Source organism: Brachyistius frenatus, unplaced genomic scaffold, assembly GCF_029030835.1.
Source record: "Brachyistius frenatus isolate BFR_SWC_R1_liver_20210118 unplaced genomic scaffold, ASM2903083v1 Contig_28, whole genome shotgun sequence".
Lineage (NCBI taxonomy): Eukaryota > Metazoa > Chordata > Actinopteri > Embiotocidae > Brachyistius > Brachyistius frenatus.
Window position 1 is genome coordinate 651,981 of NW_027210627.1, and position 17,759 is coordinate 669,739.

The 17,759-nt window shown below is 43.2% G+C and overlaps 3 protein-coding genes across 15 annotated transcripts in view; 2 read left to right on the top strand and 1 right to left on the bottom strand.

Annotated features, from left to right (window-relative positions):
• The window catches only part of lrrfip1a (leucine rich repeat (in FLII) interacting protein 1a), a 43,042-nt gene extending 36,244 nt beyond the window's left edge, over window positions 1–6,798 (top strand). For 11 of the 13 annotated variants that reach the window (XM_069698736.1, XM_069698740.1, XM_069698738.1 and 8 more), the window contains one exon: window positions 1,385–4,865. In XM_069698736.1, coding sequence (XP_069554837.1) covers window positions 1,385–4,038 — 2,654 coding nt within the window. In that variant the 3' untranslated portion in view covers window positions 4,039–4,865. Of the gene's footprint in view, window positions 1–1,384; window positions 4,866–5,231; window positions 5,353–5,457; window positions 5,538–5,631; window positions 5,737–5,817 lie in introns of those variants that run through there. The other 2 variants (XM_069698747.1, XM_069698748.1) reach the window with 1 other exon arrangement.
• tyw5 (tRNA-yW synthesizing protein 5) lies at window positions 6,593–11,062 on the bottom strand. Its single transcript, XM_069698749.1, has 8 exons — window positions 10,966–11,062; window positions 10,000–10,154; window positions 9,768–9,837; window positions 9,622–9,666; window positions 9,388–9,525; window positions 9,205–9,292; window positions 9,000–9,116; window positions 6,593–8,400 (listed from the first exon to the last, which is right to left on the bottom strand). The coding sequence occupies exons 1-8, from the start codon at window positions 11,044–11,046 to the stop codon at window positions 8,054–8,056; spliced, it is 1,041 nt and encodes a 346-aa protein (XP_069554850.1). The 5' UTR covers window positions 11,047–11,062; the 3' UTR covers window positions 6,593–8,053.
• Window positions 11,063–11,347: 285 nt separating this feature from the next.
• Window positions 11,348–17,523, top strand: maip1 (matrix AAA peptidase interacting protein 1). Its single transcript, XM_069698751.1, has 5 exons — window positions 11,348–11,674; window positions 11,803–11,874; window positions 13,638–13,764; window positions 15,416–15,569; window positions 16,006–17,523. Exons 1-5 carry the CDS (start codon window positions 11,354–11,356, stop codon window positions 16,082–16,084), a joined length of 753 nt encoding a protein of 250 aa, XP_069554852.1. The 5' UTR covers window positions 11,348–11,353; the 3' UTR covers window positions 16,085–17,523.
• The last annotated feature ends 236 nt before the right edge of the window (window positions 17,524–17,759 follow it).

Genomic DNA, 17,759 nt, shown 5'->3' on the forward strand with positions numbered 1-17,759 from the left:
CAAACTCGTATTTCTTTACTGCATCCACAAAACAAACTCCACTTGCTGATTAAAGCAAAGAAGGTTTATTTATCCTCAAAAAAAGGTTTCCACAGAGCATCGTCATCCATATCCTAAAGTACGTCTAATAATCCAAAATTCCAGTTGTTCACAACAGTTAAACACAGTCAGAAAAGCTGTGCCGCTCCATCTCTGTCACTCATGCTACAGACTGCTGATTAGACACTCATTTATATCAGTTAGTTTTTTATATCTATCTCAAGCAAACACTATATATGAAAGGCAATATTTAGGGAGTAGCAGCAATGTAAAAATATAAATAACAATACTCTATATTTAGCTCCCACGGCTCTTATATTAGAGATGTCTCAAAAGGTCTCGGATAATCAGTAATGTGATCATCTGGTTAAACGTCATCTGCTGATAATCAAGAAATACCTTTTTAAAGACAAACAAGTTATGTGTGTGTCTTTGCCTTCTGTGCTGTAGAGCTCCAACGTCGTCCAAAAAAACCCATCAATGAGCCACAATGCTGCACCGAATTATTATTTCCATGAACATTTATAATTACTGTATGAATCTGCAGCTGAAAAATAGTCCCCAGCAGTTGCACTAAATACTCCTGTCGGACTAATGATTGCTAAAAACTACAGTGGCCTTTTGACCTCTAATATTAGTAACTTTATTTCAAGATTTATGTATTTAGTAGGAAACAGCGTGCAAAGTCAGAAAGTAGTGAGAAACAGCCCGACGTGTTGTTGAGGTACAAGAAAAATACTGAAAATCACCATTCTTATCTTTTAGGAAACGTCGATCCGACATCTTGCTTTTCTTCTGAAACTAAAATCACATGAACAGACTTGCTTTGTCTTCTATTACTAATGTTTCTCTCGTGTTTCTCTTGCACCTTTTTTCACCGTTTCCCGAACACACGTTAGTCCTGAATCACAACTACCTCTGTTAATGCAGGTGATGTTGGTGTGTAAACGGTAGCAGGTCTGATATGCGACAGGGTTGAATGTCTTCAGCATGTTGGAAGCTGACAGTCGGTGTGTGTAGCGATGACTTATTTGGATAATTGCATAGATACGACGTCAAGCTTCTGCTCTGATCACGCTGATAAACTGGGGATCAAGACCTTCATTTCGGTGTTTCTCCTTCCTTCCTTCCTTCCTTCCTTCCTTCCTTCCTTCTTCTTCTCTTCTCCTCGTGCTTCTCTTGGTTATCTCAGCTCGCTGCTTCTCTTTCTGGCTGCCAAATCAGCCAGGTGTCCTTCTTTTCCTTCACTTCTGCTGATGCACTTCCTGATGAAGATTACAAAGTCATGTCTTCAAGAATTTGTTTTTTGGCCATCTATCACCGTGTGCTCTTCATGATCTCTCAGGCAACACAGAGGAGTTGAGCAGTAGCAGAGAGGAAGAGGTGGATCCAGAGCAGCCACAAGAAAAGCATGAGGAAGCCAAAGAAAATCACTTGAGCTCTGATGCTCTCTGTAATGTTGCTGATGTGTCCAAACTGGAAACGTCCAGCGAAGGACCGCCTCAAGAAGAACAACAGGCAACGACCTCAGGCCTCAACAAGGACTTCAATGTTGACATTAATGACTGTCCAATCACAGAAGCCAAAAATATAATCGTTGAACTTCAGCGAGTTCAACCTGTAATGAGTCCTGAGGACAATGTTCCAGAAACAGAAATGTCTGAGGGGGGGGATTTAAAAGAGACGAGTTACACAGATTTAGAGGAGACGCAAACCAAAAGTAGTTGTGTTGATACAGACGAGGATCTTAGAAAGACGTGTACAAGCTTTTCTGAAGATCAAGAAGACAAACAGGATGTTGAGGAAAGTACTCTGACAAATACAGAATCGTGTCCTCAGCAAAGAGTTGCACATGTTGTTATGACAGAAAGTTTAGCCCGCGAGTCCGTCCCTGCTGCACCAAAGACCGGACCTCAACAAGAGCCTGAGAACGGCGAAGACGCAGAGAACGAGGAGGCAGAGGAGATGCCGAGTAAATCTGCAGGAAAGAAGAAGAAAAAGAAGAGGAGAGGCAAAAAGAAAGGAGCGACTCACGAGAAGAACCAACAAAAAGATGGAACAGACAAAGACGCAGCAGCAGGAAGAAATGGGACGCCAACAGAACCAAACATTGATGGTTCCACTGACAGAACCATCAAAGAACCAAAAGTAGATCAAGTCAAGAATGAGCAGGGCAAGACAGAAACTGAGGAAGCAGAACCCACTGAAACCTTTTCTCGACAGGAACCTCTCAAAGAACCGAGACCAGACCATGTTTCAAACGAGCACCACGAGGAACAAATTTTGGAAACCAAGACCTCACAAGAAGAGATGCCCTTTGAAACTCCTCATCACCCCAAAACTCCCAACGAAGTTAGAGCGGATCATGATGTGGACAAACAAGACGAGGAAGAAACTTTAGAGACTGAGAACATAGAAACTGAAACTTTTTCTCATGTTGAGACTCTCGCGGAATCCACAACAGATTCTAGAAAGGATGAGAACGACTGCGAACAAACTTTAGAGACAGAAAAAGTAGAAGAAACGGTAACTTTAGGTCCTGATCCAGATGTCCGCATCTGTCCATCTGGCATCAACTCCGACAGCTCAGAGGGCACTGGTGGCCTCGACAAAGAGTGTGCTGCCAGAGTAGATAACTCTAGCAGAGAAGTCATCCATTCTCAGTCAGAGATGGTTGAAGTTGAGTCGGAGAGCTCAACTAATAACCCTGAAAACAGCGTTGAAATAAGCAGTAAAGAAAACACTGAAGCCGAGTCGCATGTTCCAAACAATTCTGAGAGTAAAGACGACGCGCTTGTCGCACCGCCGTCTCCTGACGACTCCGCCGAAGACCCTCTCACCGAGGTTTCTCACAGAGGTCCTGAGGAGGCGGTCCCAGATGACGGAGAGCCAAGAGCAGAGGCCGAGCAAGAAGTCTCTCCTACCGGTGTGGAACCTCCCGGTCAGCATGGCGAGAACTCGGAGCCGAGAAGAGATGGAACAGGAGGTGAGGAGCCGAATGGAGACAAGAAGGAACCTGGAGATGTTGTTGAACTGGACAGTTTCTCACACGATGAAAGAGGTGACGGTGACGGTGCACCATTAACAAAAAACCCGGAGGCCTCGGACGCTGAAAAGGACGACGCCAAGACATCGGAGTGTACGGATCAGATCGATGGAGCGAATGCAGAAAATGAAGAGGATCCTGTTGATGTGTTAGATGCCACTAACTTTCCCAAAGAAGAAACTGAGATCGGTTCCTTTGTCGAAAAGGAATCAGAAGATCCAGAGCAGAAAAGCAGTCGAGGTGATGAGGAGACCGAATCGTCTCTTTGTCCTACAGCCGAGGAAACTCTGGAATCCAGCGAAGACAAATCTGAGAATCGTGATTCGCCTCGACCCAACCTGCTGAACAGCGACGACGAGGATGGTGAAGATGAGGAAGGGCCGTCCTTTGATTTCGACGACATGGACGTGGAAGCAGCTGCTGGAGTATCAAATCCTCCCACCAGTCCAGAGCTCGAAGGCGTTGAGGAGGGAGTTGAAGTCGAGTCAGACGAGTGTATTAGTTCGGGCCTGTGGCAGAATAATAGCGATGAAAACACAAAAGACAAACCAGCTGAAAGCAACGACGAGAAGCGTTCGGTCGATGGAGGTAACCGGACAGACGGGCTCGAGAAAGAGCCGGATACCGGACCTCAAGAAAACTCTTCGACTCGTGAAGAAGCCGCGTCCGAAAATGTCCGCGACGAGCAGAGAAACACATCGGAGGAAGAAAGAGGCGTAGCGGACGAGTCGAGGCGCACCGCGGAGGAAGGAGAGGGTTTGAATGTTGGGGAGAACGTTGACCGGAGGAAGTATTCGGCGGTCGAGGACGGATTAGACGCCGTCCGGATCGAGCTGCAGGGCAACGATTCAACGGAGACCGCAGACAAAGAGGCTCCGAAGTCAGGCAGAGACGCGAGGAAGGGCAGCAAGAAAGGCAAAGGAAAGGGCAAAGAGGACTGTAAGATGTCTTAGTCTGCAGCTGGTATATTGTTTAGAGGAACGGTTGGACCCGACTGCAGTTGATATAACAGGTTATATTTAGTTATTGATGCACATTTATTATGCTGCTTGTGTCACATGTCCTGGATATTATCGCTCTGCAACAGCATCACACACCATTTCTTATTCAATATCTGCACTTCCAGGAACGCGTTCAGGCATTTACGCCACTTGGTGCACAATAAAAAAAAAAAAAATGAAATCAAAAATGTTTCCTGGTAATTCTCAGAAGTGATAAATGTATGTTTGCATTCTGTTGCACTAAATGGAAAAGATTGAAATAAATACTCTGCTGTTACCCGTTTGAAACGTCACTCGACATGTATTTCTGAGAAATGTTCAAACGATTCTTCTCATTCGTTCATGATGTTTATATCTTATCTGTGTGTGAAAGTCGTCGTAGAGACTGTGTCCTCGTGCACTGACCCTCCTCTCCACAGCGTGCATGCTAACACCCCCCCCCACACACACACACACACACACACCTCCCACTCCATCACCCCCTCCCGCCCCACCCTCCCACCCCCCATGGATGCCTGCTCTGTTGCATGCATCATCCTCAGCCCCGCCCTCCCACCATCTCCTTGGCTCCTCCCACCCCCCTGGTATGTTAACCTGTTTATTCTTTTAAAGATGGACCTTATCAGCTCTTATCATTGTAGGCAGTGTGAAGCGCGATGCTCCGTTTGAAGTCGTGTTACCAAGATGTGAAGTGAGTTGTTTTATCAACGTGTGCGCTGTCTTTCAGAGATTCGTCTGAGGAAACTGGTGGATGAGCGTGAAAAAATGATCGAGCAGGTGAGTCTGGGATCTATCTGTTGTTGTTGTTATTATAGTGTAAGTGTAGGTAAATTCACATTTTTCTAATCCGCAGCTGAAAGTAGTCTTCAACAAATGCATAATTTATTCCTGTTTGAGAAACAGTTGCTTAAAAACTACAGTGGAATTTACTTGGCATATTTTTGAAGAAATTAAAAGTATAAATTTGTGGGTTTTTTTTTTTTATTAGATATTTATGTCTTTAGAAGGAATAAATGGGCTTTTGGCTTCAGGTCAGAAAGTATCAGCTGACACAACCGTGCTGGTTTGTTGACATTAAAGCTGTGAATGTGATCCGTCACGCGTCGCGTTTGACCGTCAGACGATGTTTTCTGCTTCATTTCCAGGTAAAGAAACTAAAATCTCAGCTGGATCAGAAGATGCAGAAGAACGGCACCGACAGCAGCTCCAGTCCGGACGGGGAAATAGTTGAAAACGGAAATGATCCCAACATAATGGAGCTGCAGAGTAAGCAACCGTACATGTCCACGTACGCAGGAAAACCGCTGAGTGGTTGCTACTCGAGCGTCTCCGACAAATAATACGTATTTTCCCTTCGCTAAATCTTCCCAGGAGACTCGACCAGGCAGATCAGCGACATGAAGTTCAAACTGGTGAAGGCAGAACAAGAAGTGACGGCTTTGGAGCAAAACGTAAGCGGAGATGAGTCTTTCGAGGAGGTTTCGCCACGCTGCACTCAAAACCATCGGAGTTCTCATTTACAAACACTATCTCTGTGGTGTGCAGGTGACCCGGCTGGAGGGGCAGGTGACGCGCTACAAGTCGGCGTCGGAGAACGCCGAAAAAGTGGAGGACGATCTGAAGGCGGAGAAGCGGAAACTACAGAGAGAGGCAGGGTGTCGTTTTTCTTCCACTGAATATCACGTGAGCTTGTTCAAGCGGCTCCGGCTGATCTTTTCTATCTCTCAACAGTTGCGATCAGCGCTGGACAAGGTCGACGAACTCGAGTCGAACAACAGCCACCTCTCTAAAAGACTGGAGAAGATGAAGTCGAGCCGCGGCATGGCTCAGACTCCATAGCAACGGCATCAGCTACAACCCCCACCCACCCCCCATAAACGCATCACAAAAACTGTCCGATCACCTGGAGGAGAATCCTTTGAATCCCGGGCTTCTCTTTCGTCTTCCTCGTAGCAACGTAAAGGATTTAAAAAAATATATATATATAGAAACAAACAAAATCGTAGTTATCCACAGAATAGAGAACACCAACAAGCAATGTGCCATTTCTTTGTCTTTCTTTTTCTTCTTCTGTCCGGTGAGAATCTCACACCAAGAGAGGACGTGGTGTGATGTGATGTGACGGAGCGCATGTTCCTCCACCGGGACTTTTATTGGACCTCGGCGCTGCGCTGCTGAAAGAAGGAAACGGGCCACATGGAAGCATCTTTCTGCTGAACTTCCAAGACAGATGAGAAAACTCCACGTCCCGAGACTGTTTTCCTTCAGGAGGACGTCGGTGCTCGTCTGACCTTTTCCACATCCGAAGCCAAACTATTTATAAAAGTCAAGACCTCTTTCAGATCACTGGCTCTCTGCGGCCTCAACACAATCCAACGTCCTCCGCCGTAGTTCCTTTTCTGTAGCCGGCAGTTCACTGACTTCGCCCAACGAGTTGGACCCACCGTGTGTAACCGAGCCGGTCGCTTCTCAGAGCTTCTTTCTGCTTCGTATAGTCGCTCGCCGGTTGTTCTCTCGTGTGTCCACGCCGAGACTCGCTGAAGAGCCGTGACGACGGGGACTCAAAACGAAAACAAACCAAAAAAAAGCGGTGTTAGCAGGAGACACTGAACACACCGAGGAGACGCTGCTTCACTGTTTACAAAAGCTTTCAAATGTTTGTAAGGAAAACGTAAAGAACTGTAATCTTTGTGCAATAAAAATTCAAACGACTCGGTTTCTTCACGTCTGCATTTCAGTGCCGGACACGAGAAACACTGAAGTTGTCGCAGCAGCGTGTCGTTATTATCGAGGTGTTTGTTGTTTTTTTTACGTCGGGGCCGAACTGGAGGTGAAGATGTGTTGTTGTTTCTTCCTCCTGCTGACGGTAGTTTGGAAAACTCCAGAACAAACAAACAAGTAAGTAGGAGTTGAGTTGAGATTGTCAATATCTGAGGTTGTTTTCTTTTTTTCTTTACATCCTCAATAAATAAGTTACATTCAGCAGAATATTGCTGCCGCCGTTAAAAAAAAAACTTGTTTCTTGTTCAACAAAAAAGAGCAACTTTTTATGTTTTGAGTGAAAACCTGAAGCCTTCTTCTGACATTTACATGTCACAAAGACATTTTCTAGTGCCCGTGTTCATGATCTGTTGTATCGGAGACGTATTTTGCAAAATAAGTCGTCTTGACAGCGAGAAGGTTTCTGGGTGTGAACCTCGGCGGAGACCTTTCTGTGAGGAGTTTGCATGTTCTTGTAGGTTTTCCTCCGACCATCCAAAGACATGCGTGTCAGGATGATTGGTGATTGTAAACTGGCCGTAGGTGTGACGTGTCCAGAGTGTAACCTCACCGCGCCCAACGTCACCCCGTCGCTCTGTTCAGGACAAAGCCACTATAGATAACGGATGGATATGAGAAGAAAATAAGTTCTACAAATAGCAGAATTTTGTTAAAACCAGACACATTATTATTATTATTATTATTAAACAAAATATCTTCGTGTCTTTGTGGCAACGATAAACTGCTGTGAGTGCAAGAAAAATATATTCCTATAAATTGAAGGTGTAAAACAATGTATAACATTCACTCTTAATTCACTTGCTTAATATAAGATATAATCTGTTTGGTTTTTTTTTAAACTGAGACTAAAGCTACTAAACCACTGACATTTTAAGAGTAATTTCGACAACATATTTGATAACGTTGGTAATAATGTTGCATTTATGATGAAGTTTTTCCTTCGCTACTATAAAGTAAATATATTTAGTTGCAGCTGGAGTGTAAAATTGGGTTTAATTTTTCACTTTTCAAGTCAAATAACCAACAAATGACTTGCTGGTGAGCTGTGACTTCATCCTGAAACTCACTGGTGTTTTCACAGCAGATCGTTTGGTGTTATTTTAATATGTACAAACATATAATCCAAAAGAATCACCACCTGTTCTTACATTCAACCATCCAAAACTGAACTCGACCACTGTCCTCCTTACGTCACGTGTCCCTGCAGCCTCATCCCGGGTCGGTGGATGGCCTGCTGGGTAATGTAGTCTCCTGCTGAGTCCTCCTGTGAGTTTGCTCTCGGCACGCCGTCGCGGTACGTCCGCTTTTGGATGCGCTGAATCATGCGGCGGCCGTAGAAGTCCCGGTAATCAGCCGGGAGCTCGTCCAGAGCGCGCATCGCCCTCTCCAGAGCCTGCAGGGCTCGGGCTGCAGCCACGGGGTCCTTGTTGCCGTACGGGTCCTTCCTGTCGTAGCTGTCTGCCGGTAGGTGGCGCCAGAACACGTTGACGCCCACTCCGAACTGCAGCGCCACGGTGTTGTGGAACCACAGAGCTGAAGACCACATGCGGAATATTAGAAACGGATTTATTGAAGTCCTTGTTAGTGTTAATCTGATCAGACCGACAGTGACGTCACCTGTTGGGGGGGGGGGACCAGTGGTGCATCTGACTCAATCCGATTGGAAACTCAGCGATACTACGTCCCGCCCAACGATAACCGTAACCTGACTGCACCACAGGCCTGTCAATCAAACAGACACGCCCCCCCCCCCCCCAAAAAAAAAAAAAACAACTTTTCAAAGCTTTTTTTTTTTTAAATGAATGACGGGATTATTTTCAGATGGACCGCCAGAAAACTAAAAAGAAGGAGCGAATTTAACTAGCAACACCGAAATAACTCAACATTTTATTGACTTCGAAGTTTATGAGACTAGTTGAACGGGAGTCTATGGAGCCGGAGGATTTTTGGAGCCAACCTCTAGTGGCACTCGGTGGTATTGCAGTTTAACGCACTTCTACATCGGCCTTATTTTTCAGACTCGGGAGCTCCGTCCACTTTTATTTACAATCTTTGGATGAGATTCATTTTAAAAGCCTAATTTAATAAATTTGCAGAATTTGGATTGCGTGTTAAACGGCAGCTCTTCTTACCGGGGATGAAAAGCAGATCTCCAGGCTCCAACACACACTCGTGTCGCGTTGCTTTCACAAACTCAGGAAATTGTTTCAAATCAGGAGCATCAATGTCCAAAACCTCTGATTTATCACCTGTTGGGTTACAAAAACAATTAAAACATGCTACTTGTGCATGATACAGCTAATATATATATATATATATATGCAGGGAGAGACTCACCTGATAGGTAGAGGTGCAATGCATCCTGGGGGCTGTAGAGAACCACCCTCTTCATCCCCGTCACCTGAGCCAGCAGGTTGTCCATCACCTGAAGGACGGCGAGTGATTAGAACTCGGCTCTCTGCTCGCGGCTGATGTTTGTACCGTGACCTCTGACCTTTCACCACACCCGCCAGCACTCACGTCATAGTGCGTCCACAGCTGTAAACCGCAGGAGCTGATGCGGAAGACGCTGGAGAAGAACCGGTCGGGCTCAAAGAAGAGCGGGATGTGAAAGTCCTCGGCCAAGTCCGGGAACTGTTTGCTCAGATCAGCAGGTTCCTGCGGGAGAAGAAGCATCCGTTTTATTTTACGTTCATGAGCGATCAGTTCAGAGCTTCTGTAGTCGGACCGAAGACACTTTAGCCTTCTTCATACCTTCCGGACGTCTTCTCCCAGCGAGCGAAGGTAGTAGCTCTCGTCCTAAAAATCACAGCAAGGAGTTTGTCATTAAAACGAATGTAACGTACTGTAGAAAATAATATAAACGTCAGTCCAGCATGTCGTGATTTTAGGATTCTTACCTCAGACAGGAAGAAGTTTGAGTGTTTGGTCTCGGATGCTCTTTTTACAAATTCATTAAATGGCAGAGTTCTGTGAACATGAGACGTACAGTCGATGAGAAACCAGCAGGGAAGTAGTAGAGGAGAGTGTGAGTGAGTGAGGAGTGAATTATAGACTCTCAAAGATTGAAGTACAAATGTGTGTGTGTGTGTGTGTGTGTGTGTGTGTGTGTGTGTGTGTGCACAAGCTCACTTGTAGAAAAAGTTTTTGTGAAGGAAGTCCATCTGTGGCACTGCAGATACATGAATCTTCACCTCCTTGTCGCCTCCTTTTTGTCCAAGATAGTCAACTGTCCACTTCTGCAGACACGGACCCAGACTCACACCTCTCAGCACAGCTGGTCTGCGCTGGAAAATAACACTCCTGGTTAGAAAATAAATGACTCTCCTGTTATAAAATAACTCTCCTGGTCACAATGCAGATACAGGTGTACTGTAACCCTGAACTCCTTGACCTGTCTTATCTATGATATGATCCACATTATATGCACGTTAACGTGCACGCCACTACTGTTTGTCCATTTTGAGAACACCCCCCTCCATCCTCTGGATTTTGTCTGCTTGGACTTGGGAGACGCTGCATTACAGCACTTAATGTGATGTCATTATAATGTTTATTTGATGTCTGATATTTCAACAAATAATCGTGGTAATTGTGGAGAGCAGCAGCGAAAGATGGTATTTCAGTACAGAGACAGCTTTTACTTTTTATTATGAAAGGACTTGTTAAACCTTATTAACTAATAAAGGTTTAGATTTTTTTTTTAAATATCAGAAAACAAAACAAAAAAATCACATCCGTTTTCTGGATTCAAAAAGGAACAGCACAACAACACAAACCTATTCAATTTAAGTTATAAAACAACAAACAAAATGCCTTGAACTATTCCCAAGTCACCAAAGACGAACATTGTTGTTGATCTGCGTTTTTGTTGATCGACCAATCGATTAATTGACTATTAATTTCAACTGCAGCTACTAGTGAAAGAGGCACAGTACAAAAGCAATACAACCAAAATATTGGGCTTTTTTTTTTTTGTATAGCATTTTTTAAATATATTTTTAATATATTGTTCGTGTATTAAAGTAGAAGAAGCAGCATTGTGGAGTATCGTGAAACACTGGAGTCACATTTCTCTGCAGGTGGTTTTTTTTTTACCTCTGGATAAATGTCTCGCAGAAACACGTCCCTGTCCGCTGCTGTAAACACCGGGACAGTTTGTCTCTCCTGGACATCCATTTAACACGAGCTACTCCAGAAGGGTTAGGGAAAGTAAACACGCCGCGTGTTACACTGTTAGTTGTCCCCATAGAAACAAAAATAACGATTAACAGGTGACTTTAAAGAAAAATATTTTTATTTAATTTAAATTTTTGTAATTTAAATTTTTATAAAGTACTGCTGTTGTTTTAAGAATGATAAAACAAAATTGGGTAACTGGCCCGGTGTTTTAGATATTTTTATATGTATATTTTTTATTACGCTTGGTGTTCCTAGCCGGAAGATACAAGACGACGGACAAAGACGCTTCAGAGGGAAAAGAAAGATGGCGCTGCCCCTGTTAAGAGGTTGTCAGCGGTTTCCGTCCATATTTAGCTTCACTCGTCTGGTTTTAAAGAAAAGCATCGTCCTGAACCGGTTCGGTCCGACGCGGCTGCCCCGCTGTTCACCTGCCGCGGTGTCAGCAGCGGCAGCAGCAACGGTCCGCCCGTACAGCTCCGACCGCGGAGACCAGAACCAGAAGGTGGTGGTGGTCGGAATCCCGAACCCCTTCATCTGGTTCCGGACCCGGATCTACTACTTCCTGATCCGAACCTACTTTGACAAAGAGTTCAGCATTGAGGAGTTCACGGAGGGAGCGAAGCAGGTCTGAAACACCAGTCGATAAAAACCTGTCAGCTTGTGATCGACCGGTTGATCGATCGGTTGATCGACCGGTTCGTCGACCGGTTCGTTGACCGGTTCGGTCATTGATGAGGATGTCGTCTCTTGCAGGCCTTCTGTCATGTTTCCAGACTGCTGTCACGGTGTCAGTTTGAAGCTCTGGACGGGCTCGTAGCTAAAGACGTGAGTATTCAGGTCCTCTACTCAAGTAAAAGTACTTCTACCGCACTGTGGAAATACTTCACTACAAGTAAAAGTACTTCTACCGCACTGGAAATACTTCACTACAAGTAAAAGTACTTCTACCGCACTGTGGAAATAATTCACTACAAGTAAAAGTACTTCTACCACACTCTGGAAATACTTCACTACAAGTAAAAGTATTACCACACTGTGGAAATACTTCACTACAAGTAAAAGTTCTACCGCAGTAAAAGTGGAAATACTTCACTACAAGTAAAACTGTGGAAATACTTCACTTCTCTACCACACTGTGGAAATACTTCACTACAAGTAAAAGTACTTCTACCACACTGTGGAAATACTTCACTACAAGTAAAAGTACTTCTACCACACTGTGGAAATACTTCACTACAAGTAAAAGTACTTCTACCGCACTGTGGAAATACTTCACTACAAGTAAAAGTACTTCTACCGCACTGTGGCATACTTCACTACAAGTGGACTTCTACCACACTGTGGAAATACTTCACTACAAGTAAAAGTACTTCTACCGCACTGTGGAAATAATTCACTACAAGTAAAAGTACTTCTACCGCACTGTGGAAATATTTCACTACAAGTAAAAGTACTTCTACCACACTGTGGAAATACTTCACTACAAGTAAAAGTACTTCTACCGCACTGTGGAAATACTTCACTACAAGTAAAAGTACTTCTACCACACTGGAAATACTTCACTACAAGTAAAAGTACTTCTACCGCACTGTGGAAATACTTCACTACAAGTAAAAGTACTTCTACCGCACTGGAAATACTTCACTACAAGTAAAAGTACTTCTACCGCACTGTGGAAATACTTCACTACAAGTAAAAGTACTTCTACCACACTGGAAATACTTCACTACAAGTAAAAGTACTTCTACCACACTGGAAATACTTCACTACAAGTAAAACATGGTCCTGGAATATCATGGAATTATAAAAAGTCGGGGATTTGATCATTTTCTGGCCCACGTCATTGAACATCTTGGCGTTTGGTTAAAATTTTAGCTGCCATTTGTCAAAGTGTAATCTTGTTCTTGAAGTATTTCTCTACATTGTGTTATTGGTTTGTTTCTTGAAGGGTTTTTATCTGCTTCCCGCTGGTCAACGATCACTTCAGTCAAGTCTTTTTCCTGTTGCTGCTAACGAAGTCAAACAACAGAAAAATAAAAATGTCAAAGAGTTGACAACAAAAAAGTCAGATGTTAGCCTTGTAAATAAATCTTGTAAATTATTGAATTAAGGAATATGGCTGGATTTTTTTTCAGATCAGCATGAAGCCAGATTATTTTCCCTTCATTATTTGTCATTAAATTAATCTTCTTCATCGGTGAAAGAAGTGGGAACCCCAGGAAAAGCATGTAAGCTAAAGGAAACACTATGCAGTATAATGCTACCTGTCAGTGTCTTACTCACCTGTATGATGGTACACAGCCTACTGGATTCAAACAAACATTTTTTACATTCAAACCTGAACTGTTTTTATAATAAAAGAATAAAATACCCACAAAAATATGTAAATAAACAGATACAATTTAGAAAGTATCTAATATTTACTCCACTGTCAATTGGCCTTTATACAAAGAAGCTTGATCATAAAAATGAATTTGACTAATTAAGTATCCAACTGTACAAAAACTAAAGATAACGTAGCTTCATCAAAGGATATCAAAGAATAAACTTGCAGTATTTTTAAATGTCTTGTGTGTGTTTTCTGGCAGCTGATTGGAAAGTTGGAGGAAAAGTGCAACTTGCTGCCCTCCGACTACAAGACGGCCCTCTCAGCAGATCCTGATGAGATCATGTACACAACACCCGGAGACGTGGGGATCTTCTACGATGACAACGGTGAGCGTCGGTTCCTTCTTACTGTCAACAAATTCCACACAAAAACAAAAAAAGGTTCTGGTTTTACTTATTTCCTAAGAAAATACCACCAGTCTGTTGTGGCCAGTGAACTGTACTTCTCAGTAGTCTGCTGGGGGGGCAGCATTGGAGCCGGAGACACCAACAGACTTAACAAACTGGTTAAGAAGGCCGGCTCCATCATCAGCTACAAACTGGACAGCCTGGAAAAGGTGGTGGAGAGGAGGACGCTGAGGAAACTATTATCCATATTGGATAATCCTGACCACCCTCTCCACCACCTGCTGCAGGGACAGAGGAGTACTTTCTCTAAAAGACTCCTCCAGCTGCTGTCACAAGGACAGATACAGGAGATCATTCCTGATACAGGAGATCATTCCTGATACAGTAGATCATTCCAGATACAGGAGATCATTCCAGATACAGGAGATCATTCCTGATACAGGAGATCATTCCAGATACAGGAGATCATTCCTAATACAGGAGATCATTCCTGATACAGGAGATCATTCCTGATACAGGAGATCATTCCAGATACAGGAGATCATTCCAGATACAGGAGATCATTCCAGATACAGGAGATCATTCCAGATACAGGAGATCATTCCAGATACAGGAGATCGTTCCTGATACAGGAGATCATTCCTAATACAGGAGATCATTCCTGATACAGGAGATCATTCCTGATACAGGAGATCATTCCAGATACAGGAGATCATTCCTGATACAGGAGATCATTCCTGATACAGGAGATCGTTCCTGATACAGGAGATCATTCCAGATACAGGAGATCATTCCTGATACAGGAGATCATTCCTGATACAGGAGATCATTCCAGATACAGGAGATCGTTCCTGATACAGGAGATCATTCCTGATACAGGAGATCGTTCCAGATACAGGAGATCATTCCAGATACAGGAGATCACTCCTGATACAGGAGATCAGTCCTGATACAGGAGATCATTCCTGATACAGGAGATCATTCCTGATACAGGAGATCATTCCTGATACAGGAGATCATTCCAGATACAGGAGATCGTTCCTGATACAGGAGATCATTCCTGATACAGGAGATCATTCCTGATACAGGAGATCATTCCTGCCGACCGCAATAAGACCGTACAATAACTCACCTCTGGCAAAATACATCACATAACAATAACACTGTTGACTGTGTTTCTTGGTTGTTTATATATAAAAATATGTATATATACTGTACTGTATATACTGTGCATTTTATATTTAATTTTTTTTTCTTACTGTTATTTTATTGCTTTTTATTATTATTTTATTGATTTCCTGTATGCTGCTGTAGCGAAAAATGTCCCCTTTGGGGATTAATAAAGTAACTACCTAACCTAAAAAAAAAAATACAATGCCCGACTCTTTGGGGGAAATACTGAGCTATTTGAAAGAATAATTTCTGTGGGTGAGCTGCTGAGTGCCATAAACGTGGTCGGGAAGTCGGGAACTATCATCAGATGAACAAACTTATTGCTCTAACAAGGCAATAACAAAACTACAGAATAAATCTAGACTGACCTGTTCAGATGTGAACCCAATAAGAGGCCCAATTTTTGTTGTCTTTACGGGTGAATATTTGTTAATCCGTGTCCGTTTTATTTATCCAGGGAGAAAGTTTGTCAGTATTCTGATGCGTTTCTGGTATCTGACGAGCGCACAGCTTCCTGACGACAGCATGGAGGGAGCTCGTATCTTTAAGGTGGCCATTGGAGACGGAGAGGGAGAAACAGAAACTAAAAGACTGCTAACTGCAATTTATGAGTGAGTATTTTCTGGTCGAGACTGCTACGACTTGAATGTATTAAAACGTTTTTTGTATGACCCACTGCTGTGGAAGATCTATTATTTTCTTCTTCTGAAAATAATTCTATAATTTATTTGATATCTGGCCTCAAAAAAAGGTACGTTTGGGGGCGTGTCCGGTTTGATTGAAATGCCACAGGTTTCCTGTCTAGGTGGGCGGGGCTTAGTGTCTTCGGGTTCTCAGTCAGTTTGAGTCAGGTCCACCCTTTGCTCTTCTCCAGTTTGTCCAGATGTGGTCACTTCTGGCCCTAATAAAAACAAGATGGTGACAGACAAAATGCCAAAGTGGAGGCTTCAGAACGGAAGTTCACAAACCAATGGGTGACATCATGGTGGGCTGGACGGATGTCAATGAGACCGCTCGTTCTGATGCTTCCTTTTGTCTTCCCGACAGGTTCCAAAGGGAGTTCACGAAAGGAGTGCCTCCAGACTGGACCATTACGCGGATAGAGCACTCCAAGCTTTTGGATTAAGGTAGTTTTAGACATGCCGGTGGAAACTAGTCACAGACAGGAAATTCCTCTCCGTATTTTTCTTTCATTAAAATTGAGCAAAGTCAGCTCAAGGTTATCCGCAGAGGAGAAACGAGACGCAGCTCCTCGCTGGGAAACTGAGGGGAAAGCACCGGGACAAAGTCGGATTTATTCACTATTTACTGCAGAGAAGACACATGAGCCAAACACAGCAGCTCTCCTAGATGATGCCCAGAAGCGTCTGCTCTATGACACTGTTGCTGACTCGTTTCGTCACTATCTGTATGTGATTAGAACCTGACTAGATCTGTAAAATTGCCTTGAAATAGGTTGGTTCTTTCAGGATTGTGGCCTAAGGAGTCAAATATCATCAACCAACGCTATTATTTTAACTATCATATGATACCAGGTGGTTCGGGTTTATTAACGGTGAGATTAACGCAACACAGAAACCAAACTGTAACACATTTCTTCCAGGAAACACGGAGGGAAAATGTGCTGAAGCTTTCTGTTGATGTGACTGAAACGGTCTGCGATGAGATTCTTTTTTTGTTGTTGTTTGTATTATTATCGGTCTTAGATCTGCTGCTGCTGCACACACTTTCATATTTAAAACTAGAATGTGTTGTTTGTTTAAAAAAACAACAACAACAACAACAAAAAAAAAACGGGCAAAAACTTGTTTGGACTTCATAAACAAAATGTGACTTCATTCCCTGAGAAACAACACGGTTTGTGTGTCTCTCTTTTTATGGAAACTCGACTCGTCAGCGTTGCTGTTTCAGAGAAGACTGACTGGTGTCTGGTTGTGTGTTTGTAAGTGGAGAACTGAAGTGCTATAAAGATGTTACACTTCAATGTGCCAATTTTTTTATTTTTTTTTCTCTCTCACAAAAATGCGTCTTTCATTTTCTCCCCCACCGAACATTTGACCCATTGCAGTCACGTGACTTCAAAATACTGTACACGCTCGTGCGTGCATGTGTTTGTAAGGTAGCTGCAGCAGACCTTTGATTGTTTTATTAAAGATTAAATAATAAAGGATCTGGGATCAATTTCCAGTCATATTTTTGAGAATCAACATTTACGTTAAGTTTTCAGTTTGTTTGTTTGTTTGTCAGCTCAGGATTTAAAAACCTACCGGTGCAATTTGTGTGAAACTTGGTGAAAGGGTGGGGTATGGAGTGGAGCTGAATCACGAGGCAGATCCATGGACTATTCTTCATCTTTATTAACATTGTAAAATGGGGCATTGGAGTTACTAAATACAATTTTTCATAAAATCCAGAAGATTGTAAATAGTTTAATAATGCGAAAACATCAGTAATTATAGAACTACATTAACAATCCATATTCACAGATTCCAGTCATCTCTGGCATACACGTGTACATGTCCATGTTGTTTTGTGTTTCTTTTCAATAAAAAAAATACTGTACAAATAATGAAATACGGCTCAAACTAGTCAAACTTAGCAAAAGCGGCTAACCAGTTTCACTGTAGAGCGCGTCACTCGCTTTATGCTCTCCCATTGGCTCGCTTCATTTCCGGCCTTCCTCCCATTGGCCGACCAGCCTGCCAATCAGTTCCGTTGTATAGCGTGTGGTTCCTGTTGTGGGGGTTTAGCCGGTGTGTGTGTGTGTGTGTGTGTGTGTGTGTGTGTGTGTGTGTGTGTGT